The 20137-nt window shown below is 52.6% G+C and overlaps 1 protein-coding gene across 1 annotated transcript in view; it reads right to left on the bottom strand.

Moving 5' to 3' along the window:
• TMEM63C (transmembrane protein 63C) overlaps positions 1–20137 on the bottom strand; it is a 64838-nt gene that overhangs the window by 22380 nt on the left and 22321 nt on the right. Inside the window, exons 3-7 of the mRNA XM_079769798.1 lie at positions 15035–15097; positions 12517–12667; positions 11911–11990; positions 11405–11486; positions 6535–6572 (exon numbers count right to left, since the gene is read on the bottom strand). Coding sequence (XP_079625924.1) covers positions 6535–6572; positions 11405–11486; positions 11911–11990; positions 12517–12666 — 350 coding nt within the window. The 5' untranslated portion in view covers position 12667; positions 15035–15097. The remainder of the gene's footprint in view (positions 1–6534; positions 6573–11404; positions 11487–11910; positions 11991–12516; positions 12668–15034; positions 15098–20137) is intronic.

The following is a 20137-nucleotide window of genomic DNA, read 5'->3' as shown; positions in this document are numbered from 1 at the left end:
GCATTCATTCGGTCTTGTGTCTTCAAGCATTTTGAATGCTTGCTATGGTGCAGGCCACAGACAAACCACTAGTCCCATCAAGATGCCTCCTACTTTTAAAAATTTGTTTCTTTTAATTCTTTACATTAAAAAGGAATACTGAAAATCACCATGAGATATCACTCCATACTGCCATATTGGCCAAAGTTAGAAACTGAATATATGCCCACCCTACGACCTAGCAATTCCATTCCTAGGTTTATATCCAACTGAAATGCACGCACCTGTGCATCAAAAGACATGTATAAGGATTCCATAGATGCATTATTTGTAATAGTCCTAAACTGGAAACAACTTAAATGTCTATTAAAGGTGGAATGGACATAGAATTGTGAGATATACAGAGTGTCCAAAAAAATGTATACACACTTTAAGAGCTGATAGCTGTTAAATGTAATTTAATATATACTGCCTTTATAATTATTCAAAGTGTATGCATATGTTTTAAGGGATACCCTATATATGCATATATGTGAGATATACATGTAGTGATATATCTGTCTATTGTAGCCACATATACATACATATATACATACACACTGAGTGGCCAGATTATTATGATCTCTGAACGCATAATAATCTGGCCACTCAGTGTGTGTGTGTGTGTGTGTGTGTGTGTGTGTGTGTGTATCCTACCTAATAATCCTACCTAATAATAGAGTAATATGCAAATTGACCGTACCTTCGCTACACCCACAAGCCACGCCCACCAGCCACGCCCACCAGGAAACTGTTGCAGGGACGTTGGGGTGTGGCTGAGCCCAAGGCCGGGAAAGCCTCAGGCGGAGGCTTTCCCGGCCTTGGGCACCAGCGGGGAGCCTGCACGGATCACAGGCAACCACGGGGGGTCGGCTCCTACGATCCGTAGCAGGGAGGCTGGGGTGCAGCAGAGCCAAGGCTGCTGCCTGGGGCCAAGCCCCGACCCTGAAAGAAGGCAGAAGGCGGTGGCCACAGCCAAGGCCTGGGTCCCCGGTGCCAGCAGAAAACTGGTGCAGGCAGCCAGGTGAATCTTCGTGCAAACGGGCTGCTAGTGTGTGTGTGTGTATATATATATATATATATATATATATGTAATATATTAGAGGCCTGGTGCATGAATTTGTGCATGGTTGGGGTCCGGCCAGCCTGGCCAGGGGGAGGGGACATGAGCGGTTGGCCAGCCTGCCTGCTGGTCGAACTCCTGGTCGAGGGGACAATTTGCATATTAGCCTTTTATTATATAGGATATACACTGAGTGGCCAGATTATTATTCGTTCAGAGATCATAATAATCTGGCCACTCAGTGTACATATAACATTATGTAGATATAAAGTAAAATAAAATGCTATACAAAGATAAAAATGAATGACCATAGCTGAACCTCGCAAAAACAATATTGAGTGAAAGATGCCAGGCACCAACAATACATGCCATATGATTTTATAGACAAAGTTCAGAAATAGGCAATATTAAACTGTAGAGTTAGACTAAGTCAGGGTGCTGGTTACTTTGCAGAGGGGGAGGAGAGAGGGGATTGATTGGGAGGGAGCCGGAGAGGACTTCTGGGATGTTGGCAATGTCCTAGTTCTTGATCGGGATGGTGGCTGCACAGGCTTTGCTCTGTGATAATTGAGCTGGACACTTACCTTCTGTGCAGTTTCCTGCATGTTATCCTTCGATAAAAAATTTACAAGCAGCACACTTATTATAGAAACTTTGGAAAATACAGAAGAAAATCATTCACCTAAGACAATGATTTTGAAGGATTTTGGTGAATTTCCTTTAGTTTCTTCTGCTGGCTTACCATAATGACTGCAGTATACACAGCCTTTGATGTGTATGCTCTTTTGCTTAGCATTTAATCCTAAGCCTTTTCTGACCATTTTACATTTTTCTGATTATTTTCATGGCTGCACAATAGGAATGGTGGCAGTGGCCTCTGTTATGGAGCACTGGTTCATGCCCAGTTCCGTGCTGGCCGCCCCACTCTGCTGGTGGACTCACCCTTGACCTCTGGTCAGGCTCGGAGTTGGATGCGACTTCTAACATCCAGTCCCCGGATTCAGACTTCTTTGTAAACAATACTACAAAGAGTATATCCTCAAGGCTTTCCATATCCCCATTTAGGCAATTATTTAGTTAGAGCTCTCGCTTTTTAAAATTGCAAGATGTTAAAGTACTTCCTGCCCTGGATTTGAGAATTTAGTCTTAGGGACGAGGGCTGGTGAGAAGGCTGCAAGTTGGGAGGAGGACAGGGGGTGTCCTGCCGCAGGCTTGGGGGCCGTGATCTGGCCACTTGACAGCAATAGGTAGTGAGCCTGAGGTGAGGTCCAAGGGAGCCTCCCACCCCGTGGAGGGTCTGAGGGCTGGACGGGACCAAGAACACAAGACTTTCCTTCTGGAGCTGGCAATTCCTGCTTCCTGCCCCGGCCCCTGACTCCATCTCCCCCGTAAGCCTGGGTTATGCTCAGCAGCTTATTTTACCGTTTCCAGGGGAGCCTGCATTTTGGAGTCTGTCTCTATTCCTTTACTTAATTCTTTCATCTTCCCACCACTCTTTAAAGTGCCACCACCAGCCATCACCCTTTCTCCTACCCACTATTAAATCTCATCTCTGCTCGAATCCTCTTCCCTTCTCTCCCTCTTTCTGGCGACCTACTGTATCCGGCATCCTTCTCTCTCATCTTTAAATTAACATCCACCTCTCCCTAACCCACCCACACTTCTTCCCCTGAAACCACAACCAGGTTCCAGTGCTTGTTACGCTGAAATCAAACGAGAAGCTCTTCAAGCACCCACTCCCTGACCTGTTGCCCTCAAGTTCCACCCAATATCTTTACTTCCCTCCTCCTATCACCTCTTGAAAAACGTGACCTTCCTGCTCTGCCTGCACTTAAATATCTTCTTATCCTGGAACTGCCCTCCCAAGGGAGACCAAGTAGTCAAAACCAGCGTCCTCTTCTTAGCTCTCCTTCCACTCAGCCTCCTAGCATTAGAGGCTGCCGGCCACCCCCTCAATGGAGCCTCCGGATGCTTGCCTGCTTCAATGAGCACATGGCCTGGAGGTGCCACCTCTTCCTCCTGCCCCAGCTACACTGTCCTTTTGGACTCCTTTGGTCTTGTCCCCTTGGGTGACCTATCTGCTCCCATGACTTCAACTACAGTCTCTGTGCACCCACCTAAATCTCTGGCTCCGACCTTTCTTCTAAGCCCGAATCCTCTTTTTTCAATAATTGCTGGTCGCCAAAACCGGTTTGGCTCAGTGGATAGAGCGTCGGCCTGCGGACTCAAGAGCCCCAGGTTCGATCCCGGTCAAGGGCATGTACCTTGGTTTCGGGCACATCCCCAGTAGGGCGTGTGCAAGAGGCAGCTGATCGATGTTTCTCTCTCATCAATGTTTCTAACTCTCTATCCCTCTCCCTTCCTCTCTGTAAAAAATCAATAAAATATATTTTAAAAAAAATTGCTGGTCAACTCACATGCTTGCCCCTAGGCATATCTCATTATGTTCCCAACTCATCATATCTCATCATCTTCCAACTAGTGGCATCCCCATTCTCCCCAGAAATCAGACCTTGATAGAAAGAGAGAGAGAGAGAGAGAGAGAGAGAGAGAGAGAGAGAGAGAGAGAGAGAGAGAGAGAAATCAAGGATGAGAGAGAATCATTGATCTGCTGCCTCCTGCACGCCCCCCACTGGGGACTGAGCCCACAACCCGGGCATGTGCCCTGACCAGGAGTCGAACTGTGACCTCCTGGTTCATAGGTCAACGCTCAAACTCAGAGCCTCACCGGCCAACCTCTCTCTCTTTTTCAACCGGGTGGAAGCCAGGTAGAAACCGAGATCCATGACCTATCTCCCCTATGCCTTCTCCCCATTGTTTCCCTAGTCACCACTTCCTTTCACGCGGATCCTAGAAAAGCCCCATTAGCTGCTCACCTTGCCTTTGAATTTTCCCAGCTGCCATTCACCAGCTCACCCCACCCCATACTCCTGTCTATAAACGGATACCATCCTGAGTTTCCTGTTCAGAAACAGTAATTAGCTCGCTACTACCTCTAGATCTCTATCATGCTGAGATTCTCAGTATGGTAGCCAAGATCCCAGCTGACCCTTCCAGCCCAAGCTTTGAGCCCCTCTCTTGCCATGTACCCCTGCTTCTAGCCACATCAGAAGAATCACCATTTCTGGACACTCCCTGCCCATCTCTGCCCCAAACCTTTGCTCACACATGTCTTTATTTTGATGGGCCTCCACATCACAGTGGTGAAATTCTTCCCATCCTGCAAGGCCTAGCTCAAAACTACACTTCTCCTGATCCTCCTATAACTTTTTGCTCTCCTAAATGCCCTTTGCACAGCAATTATAACCTTCTCATTATCAAGTATTTGTAGTAAGTCCTGTTAACCCTTTGCTTCTCCAACTGGACTGCATGGCCTTTATGCACTGGAACTCTGGCCTCCTTGTCCCTTCTTAGTAAGTGTATTAAGCTGTCTTCTAGACATTGCTCTCAAAGTCAGCAGGATGCATAGTGCACTGCCCAGCCTTCCTCCCTTCCCAAATCACATGTTTCCGATGGAGGGGCTTTTGGGAGGGGTGAGGGCAGGGGGAAGAGGATTCTTACACAGACACACACCCCCTCCGCTCATACACACTGACTTCCCACTGACCTCCAGGTCCAGGTGTGCACACACGAACAGCTGTACACACCGATTTGCACCAACATAGTGACCTGCATCTTTTACTTCATACTCACATTCACATCACATAGGCACCTACTACATAAACTTTATGTTTTGCATGTGTGTTCCTCCATCCCAACACAGACACTTTCTCCCCTGCCCTGTGTATATCCACTGACATGTCAGCAAACAGCAGAGGAAATCCAGAAAGTCAGCCTCAAATTAACCTTTTCTCCCAGACCTGAGGATGTGGTCAGCACGGGCAAGCCCATTCATCCAGTTTTTCCTCCCTCTTTCCCATGCAAAGGGCTGCCTGATTTGCCATCATCCCCTGCCCATCATTCATGAATTTGCTAAACCCAGGAGCCTAGAGCCAGACCATACAGCCTCTCAGGGTAAACAAGCTCTGAATGTTCAGATCGGTTGTTTTTAAAATGCAAAACCAGTAAATGCTTGTTGGAAAGAAAATTCCCTAGAAACTCTTGACAGGGTTTGCCTCTGTGGAAGGGTTCGTGAAGAGGGGCGTGAGAGACTGAAGGCGGACATGTATGTTTCTCTTAATGAAATGTATTTATGTGAGCTTGTGCATGCTTTAAAAATTAACAAAGCAGAACTAGAGGAGGTGCCAAGAAATAAAAGTATCCCCTCTGCCCCCCCTCCACCCCCCCATGTGGCTAAGCTTCCTGAACCACACACAAATTTGCCACTTCACTTTCTGGGGACTCGGAGGAATCTTGAAAGAAGACTGGAGGCCAAGGCCTGGGGAACTCCCCATCCGTGGGGTTGGGGCTCAGCACCAGAGGCTGTTGGTCGTAAGCCTGGCTTGGATTCCCAAGGCCCAGCCAGGTAGCCCTGTGCTCCCACAGTCCCTGGGCCCTTCAGCAGTCCGGGAAAGAGCGCTGCCCTGTTGTGGCTCACCCAGTTGGGGCCTTGGGACAATGTGCGAATGCTCCCAGCAAAGCCCTTGAATGGTGGGTGTGGAGGCCCATGAGAAAGAAGTCCTCTGAGTCTTCGCAAAGAAGCAAATTAGCAGGCCTCCCCTTGTGTAGGTGGCCTGGGGGGCGGGCGGGGGGCAGCAGTGAGGTTGCAGCCCAGGGCAGGCATCACCAGGCAGGAAAGGGCCCTGGAGGAGGGGTTTGAAGGACCGGCAGGGCAGGATGAATGGGGGTATTTAGGGAGAACCCAGGAGCGTGCAGGGCTCTGAGCTGGAGTCAGAGCTGTGTGCATGTGTGCACGTGTGCATGCGTGTGTGCGCACATGTATACATATGCAGCGGGCCACAGAGCTCTGGAAAGTATTTGCTTGACTGAAGTGTTTGGCTGGAATGGGAGAATCAGGACAACAGTCACTCGGGGTCTGTCTCCTCGCCAGATGGGGTCTGGCACTAACGAGATCCCGCAGGTGAGGAGGGCGAGGGGCTGTCCCTCTGCCATCGGGCGCCGAGGTTGAGAGAGGAAGCCCCCCCTTCTGCCCAGTGGGTTTTCCCCCCATTTGGACAAATTTGATGAATGATGGTCACAGAAACAAAGCAAATAGCACTGGGGAAGGCTGTCCTTTTCCTGGTGTGGAGTGCATGAAAGCATTTCTATAAGCATATGGAAGTGGCCCTTTCTTGAGGGCTGGGGCAAAGATAGAATGGGCTGTGGGCCATGTCCAGTTCCCATGTCACCAACAGCAACCCGGAGAGCATCCTCTGCCTGAGCCATAATCGGGAGGGGTTGGGGGGAGTGGGGGTAGGGACACAGAACTCAGGCCCAGGCCAGCATGTAGGTAGGAGACTCCGCCCAACCTCCCCCAATAAGGCCGCTCTGCTGTCACAAGCTCAGGCACTTACTTCATGGTGATGGTGTTGATGAACCAGGAATAGGAGCCCTGGGGGAAAAGGAGAGGAAGCGTGAGAAAGTTCAGGCCTGGGCCAGCCCCACCCAGCTCTGGGAACCCAGGCAGCCACGGCACCCCAGGCAGCAGGCAGTGTCCATCCGGCTCTCCTTCCCAGGCAAGAGAAAGAGCCTGAGTCCTGGGGGGAGGCTGATTCGGTCTGGGGTCGGTGGTGACTGCTGAGGGAGATGTCTCCCCGTGAGTGAGTTGACATTCCTGCCGCCTGGCATCCCGTTACAGGAAATGATGCTTGGGCCAGAGGGAGAGAAGGGACTCTTTCTGGGGTGGACATCAGTTGCTTTCCATCTGCCCCTCAATGCTTCCTTCTGGGAAATGACCCTCCCCCATGCAGGTAGCCCGGTGCCCAGGCTGTCCATCAAGTAGGCAGCTGCCAACATGGTCAGGTGACCATCAGGAGCATGACCCAACTAGGGCCAATCAGGATTCTCCTAAGGGGATTGCTATGGGTGTTGGGAGAGAGGGTCTCTCTCCCTCTGAGTTCCTGCACTTTGGTAAATGCCATGCAGCCTGGAGTGGCTTGGTGCCCTCTTCGATGCCACATGCAGGATCTTGTCTGAGAAAAAGCCGGTTCAGAAGAGGACTAGAGAAGGGGTCCTGGTGACAACACTAGACTTGCTGGATCTAGCTGTGCCTGACGCAGCTCCTTCTTTTGGACCTCCCCACCTCAAGCCACACATTAGCCTTTGTTGTAACACTCGTGTGAGCTGGGCTTCTTCTCTTGCATCTGGGGGTCCTGCTCGCATGCCTTTCTCTGGGGCTCTGGCTGTCTGGAGTGTCTGGGTGGTGAAGAAAGGTAGCCTCGGCCTTGGGGGTGGGGCTGGGAGGGCCTAGAGCGGGAGTCCACTTGGGAAGAGCGTGCATGAGGCTGGCTGGGGCCCAGGGCTGTAAGAGCTGCCAGATCTGGCAGCTGGGTAAGTTACCCTGGTGCATCCCTCCTTCTGGGACCCCAGGGGGTTGACAAAACCTTGGAAAAGGCTGCAGCTTTCGATTGGCCCCATTTGGGTCAGGAGCACATCAGTGACCCAGGCAGGCCCATTGGCTGCCGGTCCCAGGAGCCACACAGATTGGGAAGCGGGTGTGTCCCCAAAGGAAACAATGAGGGCAGGCAAACAAGGAATGAAGGATGTTCCTTGCTCCCTTCCGCATAAGGCCCACCTTCTAAGTTCCTGTCCCTGTGCTGAGTTGATTGACAGTGGGAATGTCCACGCGGGGAGAGTGCACCTCAGGGGGGGACCATTTTCCCAGCTATGTCCTGGGGAACTAAGTAGGGTCAGATGCCCAGGGATGAGTCAGCGCCACGATGAGGAATAGCAGGATGAGGCAGCAGCGACTAGGAAGGTCCCCAGGGAGGGGGGAACAGCTAGACGGGAGTTGGGCTGAGTCCTGCGGCCACTCCTTGCTGCATGGAGTCTCTCCACAGCCCACCCCTGGGCAGACAGGGCTGTGATCACTAAGGAACAAGTATGTTTGCTGACAGCCCCTCGTGGTTATGCGCACACCTTCCCGGAACCACGTCACAGGGTACATACGTAACCTGGAGTTCACACAGCACAGGGCAGAGCTGGGAAGAAGTGTGGCCTGTGTTCCCATGGAAATCACTTCGACACAGATGGGTGAGTACGTGTGGATCCATATCTCTCTCTCTCTCTCTCTCTCTCTCTCTCTCTCTCTCCCTCCCTCCCTCCCTCTTTCTCTCTCTTTCATACACACAAACACACAAATACACACATACTTATACACACACATACAAATATACACACACATGCACATACACATCGTAGCTCTGAGAGGCATTCAGAAAACTTAACAGCTGAACACTGGGCCCGAGAACCGCCTCTCGTCTTCTCCCCACGCCATGCTTGAAATGGCCACAAGTTTCCAGGGGCCAGCTTAGCTGGCAAGACCCAGTGACAGTGGCCAGTTCACTGCACCCCTCTTGGTGGCCTCTTCCTCCCCACTCTGCCACGCGGGGTAATGCCGCTGTTCTGACAGGCTCGGGCACCCTGGCGAGACGGTTTGCTTCCCACACCCGTCAGCCCGGCACAGACCTGTCACCCAGGCTGGGGCTCTCCCTCCTTGTCAAATGAACTTCTACTCTCTTCACTTTGACTGCCCCTTAGCTGCCATAATGATGTTTCTCTTAATACTTTAAAAAGGAAATGATTTTTGTCACTGTACAAAAATTAAAAAACCAACCCAAGTGTTGTTTCTAAAAGTAAACCCGAGAACCACCTGGCAAGGCAGGTGTGACTGCCCTTGTTCCCATCGCGAGATCCTGGCAGGTAAAGGGACCCGCTCTCCTGGAGGGATGACCACGGAAGAAATATGGTTCCTCTTACTCATTGGAGCCAACAGCTAGAGCTGTGTCAGGTCCTAATACCCCACGGGCTGGGCTGGCGCTGGGCCAGCAGTGAGCTAGCCCAGGCCAGCACTGGCTCTCACTGGGAAGCACCCGCACTGGGCTGCGGGTGGGTGTATCATTACAGACCGCGCTAGGGGCACTGAAGAAAAGGGGTGCTTTCCCCATCAGTATACAGCAAAGGATCTGGACCTCGATGGGGTGGGGAGCTGGAATCTAACAAGGGTGGGTATGTTGGCTCAGAGAGGGCCAGTGGGGGAGGTGGAGAGGGAAGAGCAGGGGAGGGAGGTGGCACTTTTGAGGCTCTAAAGCAGGGGTGGGGAACCTTTTTCCTGCCAAGGGCCATTTGGATACTTATAACATCATTCGGGGGCCATACAAAATTATCAACTTAAAAATCAGCCTACTACCTTTGGTCAAACATTGAATTAACTCACCCCTAATTAATGCCTTGGCTGGGCCAGACCAAATGATTCTGCAGACCTTCACGGGCTGGACGTTCCCCACCCCTGATCCAAAAGATGGCCAGAGGCCAGGGGTGAAGGAGTTGGAAGGAGATAGACTGATAAGTGGGCAAGAGGCCAAACCACGAGGTCAAGGTGCACAAGAGCATGAGGAAGCCACTGAAGTTTTAGCAGGGGAATGGGTGTCCCCATTCACATGGGTCACTCTGGATGGGGTCCGGGGCCGGTGCGGACCTAGAGATCAGTTACAGCCACTGCAGTCACCCAAGCAAGAGACTGGCAGAGGCCTGCACGGGGATGGGGCAGAGGTGGAGGGAAACAAAGCCGAGAAGGTCAAAGCCACACAACGTGGTCATGAACTGGTTGTGCCCAGGGGCCTGGGCAAGAGCACAGGAGGTGCAGCTGGTGGATGGTGGGGAGAGTCTGAGACCAGGGAACCAGGGCGGGAGATCGTGGCATGTGTGGACATATTAAATACAAGATGCCTTTACAATATTCATGTGGATATAGTTTTTAAAATAATGTATTGGTTGTTAGAGAGAGAGGAATGGAGAAGGACACACAGAGGGAAACATCAATGTGAGGACAGCATCAGTTGGCTGCCTCCTGCATGCCCCCCACCAGGATCGAGCTCACAACCCAGGCATGTGCCCTTGACTGGGAATCAAACTGACAACCTTTGGTGCCCGGGACGACGCCCCACCCACTGAGCCACACCGGCCAGGGCATGTGGAGATGTGTTGAAGGCCATTGGATAAATGGGGCAGGAGCCCAGAGGAAGGCTTAGAGGTGGCAACTGAAGTCATGAGTGAGAAAGACATTGCCCGTGAGAGGGGGAGGAGGAGAGGGTCTGGGGTCAGCTGTGGGAGCTCCCGGTGTGGGGGGGACAGACAGAGAGGTAGAAGGAAAACTCAGAGAGCATGAGGTCGACAGAAGCAACCAGAAGTGCCTGCTCAAGACGGGAAGTTGGGCTACAGGGTCAGCTGCTCTGGGAGATGAGACGAGGACTGAGCAACGTCCCCTGGGCCACCTGGCCGGGGACCACGATGACCTTGGGGCTGTCTGGACCAGGGCACCAGGGCGGGAGAGTAACCATCTGTGGAGTGATGGGGGTGGAAGCCACATTCGAGGGAGCTGAGCGGTGAATGGGAGGTGAGAAACTGGCACACACGGCGGCTGTGGCAGGGCAGGGGGAGACAGGCCTTTTTGGGGGCTTAGGGGGTAAGGGAGGGTTTCACGGTTCCCTCCCTCTCTACATTTCAGTCCTGCTCAAATGTCACCTTATGCCCCACATCACCCTGACTCCGTCTGTGATACTTCAGCTCCGTTCCATCGTGGTTGAGTGTCTTCCTTGTCCCTTTTTCCTTCACACACGTACCACTGCCCTGTATGCCTCTGTCTGCCTCTCACCCAGGAAGAAAGTGCCGTGAGGCAAGGCTGGCTCCATGTTACTCACTGCCCAGTGCCCAGCCTCCAGACCAGTGGCTGGCCCCACACCAGGCGCTCCCAGCAACTGGCTGAATGAACAAATAGGCCCCAGTGGGGGACTGGCATTCGACAGGAAAGAGAAGGAAGGACGGGTGGATTGGGAGGCCCTGCCTAATATCTCAAATCTTCTATGTGAAGAAGGAGGTGAGTCCTCGGCTCCGAGTGGGAGCTTGAGGCAGGATTGGGGCTGCGAGAAGGGTTGGGGATTTGGGGAGAGTAGACATATTAGTTTCTAAAGCCCCTTTACAATATTAGAACCATCTCCTACTTCCTTGGCACCCTAGGAGGTAGGTACGGCTGCGATCTCCATTTTTCTGATTGGGAAACTGAGGCTTGGCAAAGCTGAGGAACGTGTCCACGGTCACATTGCCAGAAGTGGGTGGGTCTGGCTGACTTCAAAGCCCTTAATTAGGACCATGTTCCTTCCTGCACACAGTAGGGCTGCTGCTGAGCCAGGACCCCCACCACGCCGGCCGGGCCTGCCCAGCACTCACCTTGTCCTTGTGCTCCATCTCCAGGGGAATATCGGAGGGAGACGTCTTCTCACTCTGCTCCCCGTAGATCAGCGAGGCCAGGCTGCCGGAGGAAAAGCATCGGGGAGGCAGGAAGGAGAGGAGAGGTCTCAGGTGCCTGCCTCGCTTCCCTCCTGCTCCCTGGGCCGAGGGCTGCAGTCACCTCCTGCCCAGTAGCAGACACACCTGAGCTGTTTGCTGAGCACACAGCTTTGGATACACACGGTGGTCACCCCTCTTTCCAGGTGCCCAACACATCCTGGGGGTGGGGATCCAGGAAGCCTGAGTCTGAGAAAAAAGTGGCCTTGTGCCCAGAGATGGCTGCCCTCCAAGTCACCTTCGTGTAGGGAGGGGCAGGGCAGGGCAGGGGAGAGGATGGGGGATGAGATGCCACCCGTCGACGCGATGCCTGCTGACTGCTTGGGCACGGTCAGAGCACGTTCTCCAGGGAGCAACCAGCTCTGGGCATCACCCCAGCGTCTCCTCACCTGTCATTGTGGATCAGCAGACCCAGGCGCCCATAGTCCCACGCGGCTTTCCGGAGGAAGGAGTAAATGAAAACGACGAGCTACAGGCCAGGAAGGGAGAGATGGGGCAAGAAGCTGGTGATGCCTTCCCCTGGGCCGGCCCCAGCATGTCCCTGCTGAGACCCTGCCCTGAGGTCCTGGGACTCCCCCAGGAGGTAGCCAGCTGTCGGGGAGGCACGCCTTTCCAACTCTGGAAGCGCAGTGCCCAGCAGCTTCTGGGTGCAGAGTGGATGCTCTGAGTTCGTTGAATGAAGGCGCTGGGGCATGTTTAGAACTATTGAGCAAGACTCCCCTTGAAGAAATCAGCAAGGGGAGAGTGCCGGCAGGCCCCAGGGCACTGCCAGGGGGCCTCCGGACAATGGCACATGGAGGGCAGCCTGTTCTTCCAGCCCCTCCTCCGTAAGGCCCACCCGGGTCACCCTGGGTGGGAGTGTCATTCAGGGAGTCCCCACACTGTGGCTGGTGTCCATTGAACAGCTAGGGCCCCTGTGGCATCACTTGTGAAAGTGCGACTGTCCGCCCCCAGCTGAGACCTCCCGTCTGCCCACAGCCCTGCCCGGGACTCACCACCCACAAGATGATGTTGATGACCAGCACGGTGGGGATGCCGCCGAAGGGCTGCCCCTGCAGGACGGTGCTCCGAGAGCGAAAGCAGTCAGTCGCCGTCATGTTCTTCGCCTTTTCCACCACATTCAGGTTGCCCGACGAGGCAGCCATCCTGGGGAACAGAGGGGTGTCCAGGTCAGATAAAGGAATCTCTTTGCAAGATGCAGGAGCCTGCCGGGGAGTTGGGGGAGGTGCACTGAGTACCCAGTGCCAGCTTGGAACTGATGGAGGCAGGGGGGTTGCCCTGAGATGGCACGCAGTCCCACCCTGTAAGAGAACAACCTCCTCGAACCCGGGGCCTCGATGGCAGAGTATCCCAGCTCGCCGGGGAGCGTGTACATTGTGCACCACTTGATCCCTTTACAAAAATAATTGTGAAATGCACATCTCAATGGTCTTCTTAATTCTACCTTTGCAAAGCTTTTCTTGGATATAAATGATCAAACTTCATAAAGGTGGATCGGATCTGAGTGGAAATATGAGGTTCAGAGAATGAAGCCACTGCATTCACGGGACACCCACGCAGACAGGGCTCCCTGGTGTTCACCTCTAACATCCTACAAGTCTCAGATCCAGTTCCTAGAAGAGGCAATAGCTCCAAAGACTAAATTAGGTAAGAATGGGCTCAGTAAATGTCACTGTCTAATGTTGACCTTGAATCCGGGAGATCAGCACCTGCCAATCCAGTGAACACGGTCACTGGATCCGTGTTCTTCAGGCATGGATAGGAGTGGAAAGCATGGGTAAAAACTGGAGGCCACTGATAGCTGCTTGGGCTTATCTGCAAAGTTGTCCTGATTTTAACAGATCATTTGTTTGGGCTCCAGACCTCATCTCACTCTTCATTTTCATTCAAGAAAAGTAGGCTCATTCATTCATTCATTCATTCATTCAACAAATATTTAGTGAACAAACTGCCTTGTGCCAGACTAATGCTGGTGATTATCAGTGAACAAGACAAATAAAATCCCTCCCTCATGGGATTCTGGTGGGAAGAAGCAGTGCAGGGGTGAGGGTGAGGTTAGAATTGGAAAGTGTGTAATTGGGGAAGGCCACATGGAGAGGATGACATTTGAGCAAAGACTTGAAGAGAGCGAGCAAACCATGCAGCTACAGGGGACAGAGCCAATGTTGCCTGGGGTGCTGAGGAACAGCAAATAGCCCAGGTGGCTGGACAGGGGAGAACGAAGGGCACAGATGGGGCGGGGGCGGGGGGTGAGCCAGGGAGTGACATGAAATGAGTTATGTATTAACAAATTCACTTTTTTCTCTCACCTGAGGATATTTTTTCTATTGATTTTTTTAAAGAGAGTGTGGAAGGGAGGGAGAGACAGAGAAACATCAATGTGAGAGAGACACATTGATTGGTTGCCTCCTGCATGTGCCCTGACCAACCAGGGCCGGGGATTGAGCCTGCAACTGAGGTACGTGCCCTTGACCAGAATCGAACTCACGACCCTCCAGTCCACCGGCCGACGCTCTATCCACTGAGGCAAACCGGCTAGGGCAGTGGTCGGCAAACTCATTAGTCAACAGAGCGGCAAACCGCGGCTCGCGAGCCACAGTTTGCCGACCACTGGCTAGGGCAACAGGTTTACTTTGATCCTTGTCTTGGGAATAAAAGGGTGGGGGGCAAGCAGAGAAGTAGAAGCAGAGAGGTCCGTTCGAGGGGATTGTAGTGATCCAGGCAGAAGGTAATGGCAGCTTGGACCAGGATGGAAGCAGGAGAGGCAGTGAGATGTGGTCAGGTGTTGGAGCTATTCTGAAGGTGAAGCCAACAAGGAGCGCTGATAGGTTGGATGGGGAGTGTTCCAATGCCTGGAACACAGGGAGTGCCACGTGGGTGTGTGTAAAATGAAAAGCGGACACAGAGCTCCAGGGGACAGAGTGGAATGGTTTCAGGAGCCAGGGCGAGTTAGGAGGTGGGGATGGAGAGGGAATAAAGGTGAAGGCCTGGCATGCAGGAGATGGGCGGTAGCCTGGGAGTCTGGACTTACTGTGCTAACTCACAAAAATAGGGAAGAAAGGGCACAGTGAGAAAAAGGAAAAAGAGCACAAAAGTCACCCTCCTCCCCTCCATATCAGCCTCTAACAGGAGCAGGGAGCCTCTTGCTTATCTTACCTTTCCCTACTTTCTGCTCCCCTCTCCTTCTGCCTAGGCTGCCCACTGTTTTATTACAACCAGGTCACTGCTTAACCCGTTTACACGAACACAGTTAGTAAAATGTAAACTTATAGTAGTTTACATGGAACATGGTACGTTTTAGCAGCCTTCTGCCAGAGGGTCGGAGTCGCAGGGATGGCATTTCTGGGGTCTCTTGGTGGATGCGATAGGCATCCATCCAGCTTACGGTCACCTGCGGCAGAAGCTACAGTTCTGCTGGTTGCCACTAGGGGGAGCCCGCGCTGAGGAAGCAGATGGGGAAAGCGGGAGGGAGGTGAATCTGGCGGGTCTGAAGGCCTTGGTGAGAATTCTTACCTGGGTCAGTTCTCCAATGAGGGTCCAACTCAGGCCTGGAGGCTCCACTCAGCTACCCGGCTGCTGCAAAGGAACAAATACAGTGGGGAGAGCAGGAGACTTAGTTACCCAGGCCTCTTCTCTGGCAGCGACATCCCTCAGGGCCCCTTTCCTCATCTCTATGCTCTGGAAGCTCGTCCTTTATCACACGCGTGTTTTACAAATAGTCTTTCCCAGTCTGTTCATTTTCATCACAGTGTCTTTGGAAGCGTCAAGATTTTGAATTTTGACACAGTCCAATTCATCCAATTTTCTTTTGTGGACCATAGATTTGGTAACATATCTAAGAAATCTTTGCCTGACTCAAGGTCTTAAAGATTTTGCTCCTTAAAATATTATAATTTGGGGGGGGGGGGACAGGAGCGGGGTGAATGGGGAGAGAAGGAGGGATGTTTGTAATACTTTCAAAAATAAAGATAAGTTTTAAAAAATCCTATAATGTTAGCTCTTACGTTGAAGTCTATGACCCATTTTGAGTTAATTTTTACGTATCATGTGAGATCAGAGTCCAAGTTCACCCTTTGCCATGCGGCTATCCAATGGTCCCAGCTCCATTTGTTGAATCCTCACCTTTAAAACAAGGCCAGTGGCTTATGCGCCTGTCTCGGGTCTGTGTGTGGGACTGGACCCAGGCCCAGGATGTGAGAGCACTTGGTGAACTGCTATACAACCGTAAGGACTTGGGACTGTTGTTATTATTTGCTTAATACTATGCAGGGGGAGGGGTCCTGGGCTGAAGAGCTCTGGGCACCCATCTGGCTCCGAGAAGGAGGGTTGCATTCCGGATGCTGCTCTTTTCCACTCAACTCCCACTCCCTCATCCTCTCCCATTCCAAAAGCATCCCTCCCTCTCCTCCTCCTCCCCCTTTCATCCCTTTCTCCTTTCCTTCCTTCCACAAAGAAGGGTTGAGTACCTACCCCAAGCCAGGCATCATGCCAGGCTCTGGGGGCCTGGAAGGCTGGTTCCCACCCACATGAGGCTGTGAGGCTGAGGAGACATGCAAGTGGGCAGGCAAAGGCTACCACCTGCCCCCCTAGCCAATAGCTGGGGTAAAGGGAGCCATGGGAGAAGTCAGAGGAGCCTTCTGCAAGGAAGTGACCTCCAGGGGGAGCCGGGAGCAGGTGCCAGAACCAGCACGGTGCAGTGGGGAAGTGTGGGTAGAGGGCACCGGCCTGGCAGAGCCCAGGGGGGAGACTGAGCGTGGCATGGTAGGAAAATGGAAATGAAGACTCGGGGCCAGCGTGGGGATGGCTCACGGGGTTGTTCTTTCCTTTGCTCATTTATCCCTTAACAAGAATTCACCGAGTAGCTGCTCTTGCCAGGCCTTGGATAGACCCTGGAGGTATAAACATGAGGTCCTCTTTGTGGGGTTCACAGCCTTTGGGATTTGGGAGGAGGGTTGCTGTTGGCAGGTCTGGCCCGGGTTGCTGTTCTGCCCGGAGCCCCCCCATTACAAGGTCCCAGCGTCTGAGCTTGGAGTGGTGGAGTCCATCCAGCAGGCTGGGTCGGGCACAGGCTTCCACTCCCCTGGCCACCCAGCCTGAAGGGGAGGGAGGAAGGAGAAGAGAGAAGAGGGCTCACCCCCATCTTACCACCCTCCTCAAGCCGCAAGTGGAGACAGTAATGAGGGAGACTGTTGCCATGGAAATCTAGTAGAGCACCCCACCTTTTCTCTTCGCCCCTAAACCATGCCTGAACCTTCTTCCCTTCTGGAAGGAAAGTTAGCTTTTGAGTGTGAAGAAGAGAGACACGAAGCTTTCTGGTGATCAAAGCACCACACTGGAAAGAACGAAGCTTGAAATCTGAGTCGGTTAAAGGAACATGGAGCAGAGGCACCGATCTGCCTGTTGTGGGGGTGTGGTGGGGGTGGGGGTGTAAAGAGGTGGGCATCAGGGAACGCCTCTCTTTGGCGGTGAATTTCATTCACATCAGAGCTCAGGGAGGCTGTTCAGGATGTCAGGGAGATGTGGGCCCTCTGGAACAGACCGACTGGGTTAAATCCCAGATCCATTCTTGCTAGCGCTGTGTGATCATGGACCATCAGACCTCCTGAGCCTCAGTGTCCACCTCTGGAAAGTGGGGATAATAACAGTACTGCCTCACAGGTCATTGTAAACATGAAATAAAATAATTCCTATAAAGCCCTCTGCACTGTCCTTGAGAACTGTGTGTGTTCAATATCAGCCCAGACGGGACCATCCCTAGTATCCTTCCACCTCCTCTGCTCTGGAACCAGCGGAGGAAAGATGTGGAGTATGGGAAGAATCATCCAGGACCCCACAAACTGCAGCCGGTAGGGGACTGCTGCCTCTGCTCTTGCTGTGCTTGGAGAGCAAATGGGAGGGCACACCCACCTCCTCCCCTAACCCTGTCCCCCCAGAGTTCACAAAGCCAGAGCACCTGCATCCACCCACTCCCCACCCCCCGCTGCCACATGACCTTCTCAGTCTCTTCAATAATTCATCACCTTTTTGTTAACCACAGCAAAGGTTATTTCCCATGGTTCTGGACCTTGAGAACACAAACTGGAGTTCCTGGCCGTGGGCACCCCCTCCCAGCTCCCCTTCTGCTCTGGGATGCTCCTCACATCCGCTTCCATGCCCACTGCTCTCAGATCGGCCACCCCAGACCCCTTTCCAGGACAGCAGCTTGGTGGCCCAGGTTCGCAGGTCCTTTGGAGGAAGGGAGTGTCACTGTAATGAGGGTTCCGGTTAATGTCCTTCCCGCCCACCATGCCAGGTGGCCACCATGCCAGCTGGCCCTGCAGCTTCTCCTAAATGTCAGTAAGCCCTTCCTCGCTCTAAATTGCCCTGGGGCCCCAATCTCCTCCTATCTTCACACCAAAGAATGGTTTGCCCAACTTAAACCGGGTTTGCAGAAACTGGGTTGCCAGTAGGCTGAGATTCTCCTAAGGCTGGGGTAAGTGGTGGATTTAGGATCAGAATATGGATTTATGGCTTCCCATTCAGTGCTCTTGGGCTTGGATCAGTGAGTCCTCAGTGTGGGGTAGGGTACTGGAATGAGCTGGAAGGTGTTTAGTAGATCCAGATACTCACACCCAACTCCAGACTCTAAATGAAAATCTCCAGTCAATTCTTATGTACAGCCAACATAGAGAAACACCAGCTTAACATTGTGAGGGCTACCGGCATCTGAATAAGGAGTTCTTGAACATCCAAAATGTGTTCTAACTCCCCCTAAATAAGGAGGGAGAATAAAGAGATTTGGGGGTAAAGGATGGTAGCTCAGTGTCCTTTAAACCAGTGGTCGCCACTTTCGGACCTCATGGACCACCAGTTGGCGACTGCTGCTTTAAACCATGGTGCAACAGGGCACTCATGAGACCTGCCCTTATAGCCTCCTCTCAGGAGCTCTCCCCTCCCCCACGCCCCGCTGAGTCTGAGGAAATCTGTCTGGAGACCTACAGAGGCCACACCCTCTCTTCACTTGAATCCGAAAACTCTTGCATTTCTCCCTGTGCCAGAGGTCACTGGCATGGCCTCTTCTTCACGGGGCACCACGCCTGCCCTCTGTCCTGTCCTCATGTCTCAGGGCTACTGGCACTGCCCTGACTGAGCTTGAGACACTTCCTCTTGGGCTAGGCTGGAACCTTTGTCTCCTCAGCCTTTACAGCCCCTGGGCCCAGCTCAAATCCTATTCCCCGAAACCTTCCTCCGCTGAGCAGCCCAGTGTGTGCCTGGTCCCCACCCTCTTTACACAGTTGGCCTTTGCTACCACTGCCTGGCACTATTCTCTCAATTTTGCAGGCACACAAACAGCCAGTTCCCCAGCAAATCTGTGGACTCCTTGATGGCAGGTCCCTTGTCACTGTGGTCCTCCCACAATGACCAGCATGTTGTAGGCCTCAAAGAAAGACAGGTAATCCTTTATCCAGGGCTACACTCAGGAGCAAGTCTTGCTCTCCAGCTCACAGCTTGGAGTAGAGGGAACATTTGATTTGGGATCAGGAGATTGGGTGTAAATCTGGATCTATTGTTGATTAACTGCACATTAACCTGCTGCTGCTCAGTTTTCTCTTCTATAAAATGGATATGATTATGTCCATCCTGCCTACACGAGGGTGGCTGTGAGAGTTAAAGGAGAAGATATATGGAGACATTTCTGTAAACGAGGAGTACCACAAATGTTGAATGTTGCCTTTGCTATCTTATTCCTAGGACTGAGGTCAGACTTCCTTCAGAAGCTCCAAACAGCCCCCTCAGATGCCCCTGAAGCCCCAGAATAGGATGAGTGGACTAGGGTTCCACCTTGCCATCCAGCCCACTACAATGATAAGGCAGCCAGCCAGCCAGCCAGCCAGCATCTGGGAGCAGCAGAAGGGCGCTCAGCACCAGGGACAGCGCCACACGCCTGCTGCAGCTACTGCTGTGGCTGCTGCTTTGATGCCCCTGGCCCAATAACATTAACCGCTAATATCTACTGAAAGATTTCTATGTGCCAGGCAGTGTGCCAGCTTTCTTAATGCACCTATCAGATGGCACGTTGGGTCTAGTCAATGGCCTTTAGCATCCATTCCCCCCTCTTCCTAATGTGCCTTGCTATCCTGCAGAAGCTGGAAAGTTAAAAACTACATTTCCAGCACTCCCTCGCAGCGGGGGTTCTGACTGCAGAGTTGGTCCCATCCATTACATGCACCAGAGGCAGATTTATAAGGCGGAAGGGAGGGGGGCCTCCTTCCTGCTGCTTGGGCTGCGTTCTGCTGACACGCAATGCCGAGGAGAGGAAGCAGTTCTCTGCAGCAGACCAGTGCCCAGCCTCTGGGTCCTGGAGGGCGAGGGGTGGATGAGGAGCTAGAGGCAATGGTGGTGCAGGCTGCAGAGGCTCCCTGACCCTGGCTTGCAGGTGAGGCTCCAGGCTGTGCTGAGGAGCTGTTTGTCTGGTGCGGCAGTTCGCTCTGTTCTGAAGACCCGTATTTTAACTCTCCCGAGGACTTTGTGAGCACAGAATTCCCTGCATTAAATGCTGCTTTGCTTAAAGTTCTTAGAGTGGTTTTTGCTAATTAGAGTAGGTTCTGCTAATATCCTATCTTATGGATGAGGAAT

The sequence above is a fragment of the Cnephaeus nilssonii genome (genome assembly GCF_951640355.1).
Source record: "Cnephaeus nilssonii genome assembly, chromosome: 4".
Classification (NCBI taxonomy): Eukaryota; Metazoa; Chordata; class Mammalia; order Chiroptera; family Vespertilionidae; genus Cnephaeus; species Cnephaeus nilssonii.
This window is presented reverse-complemented; position numbering and strand designations above follow the sequence as displayed.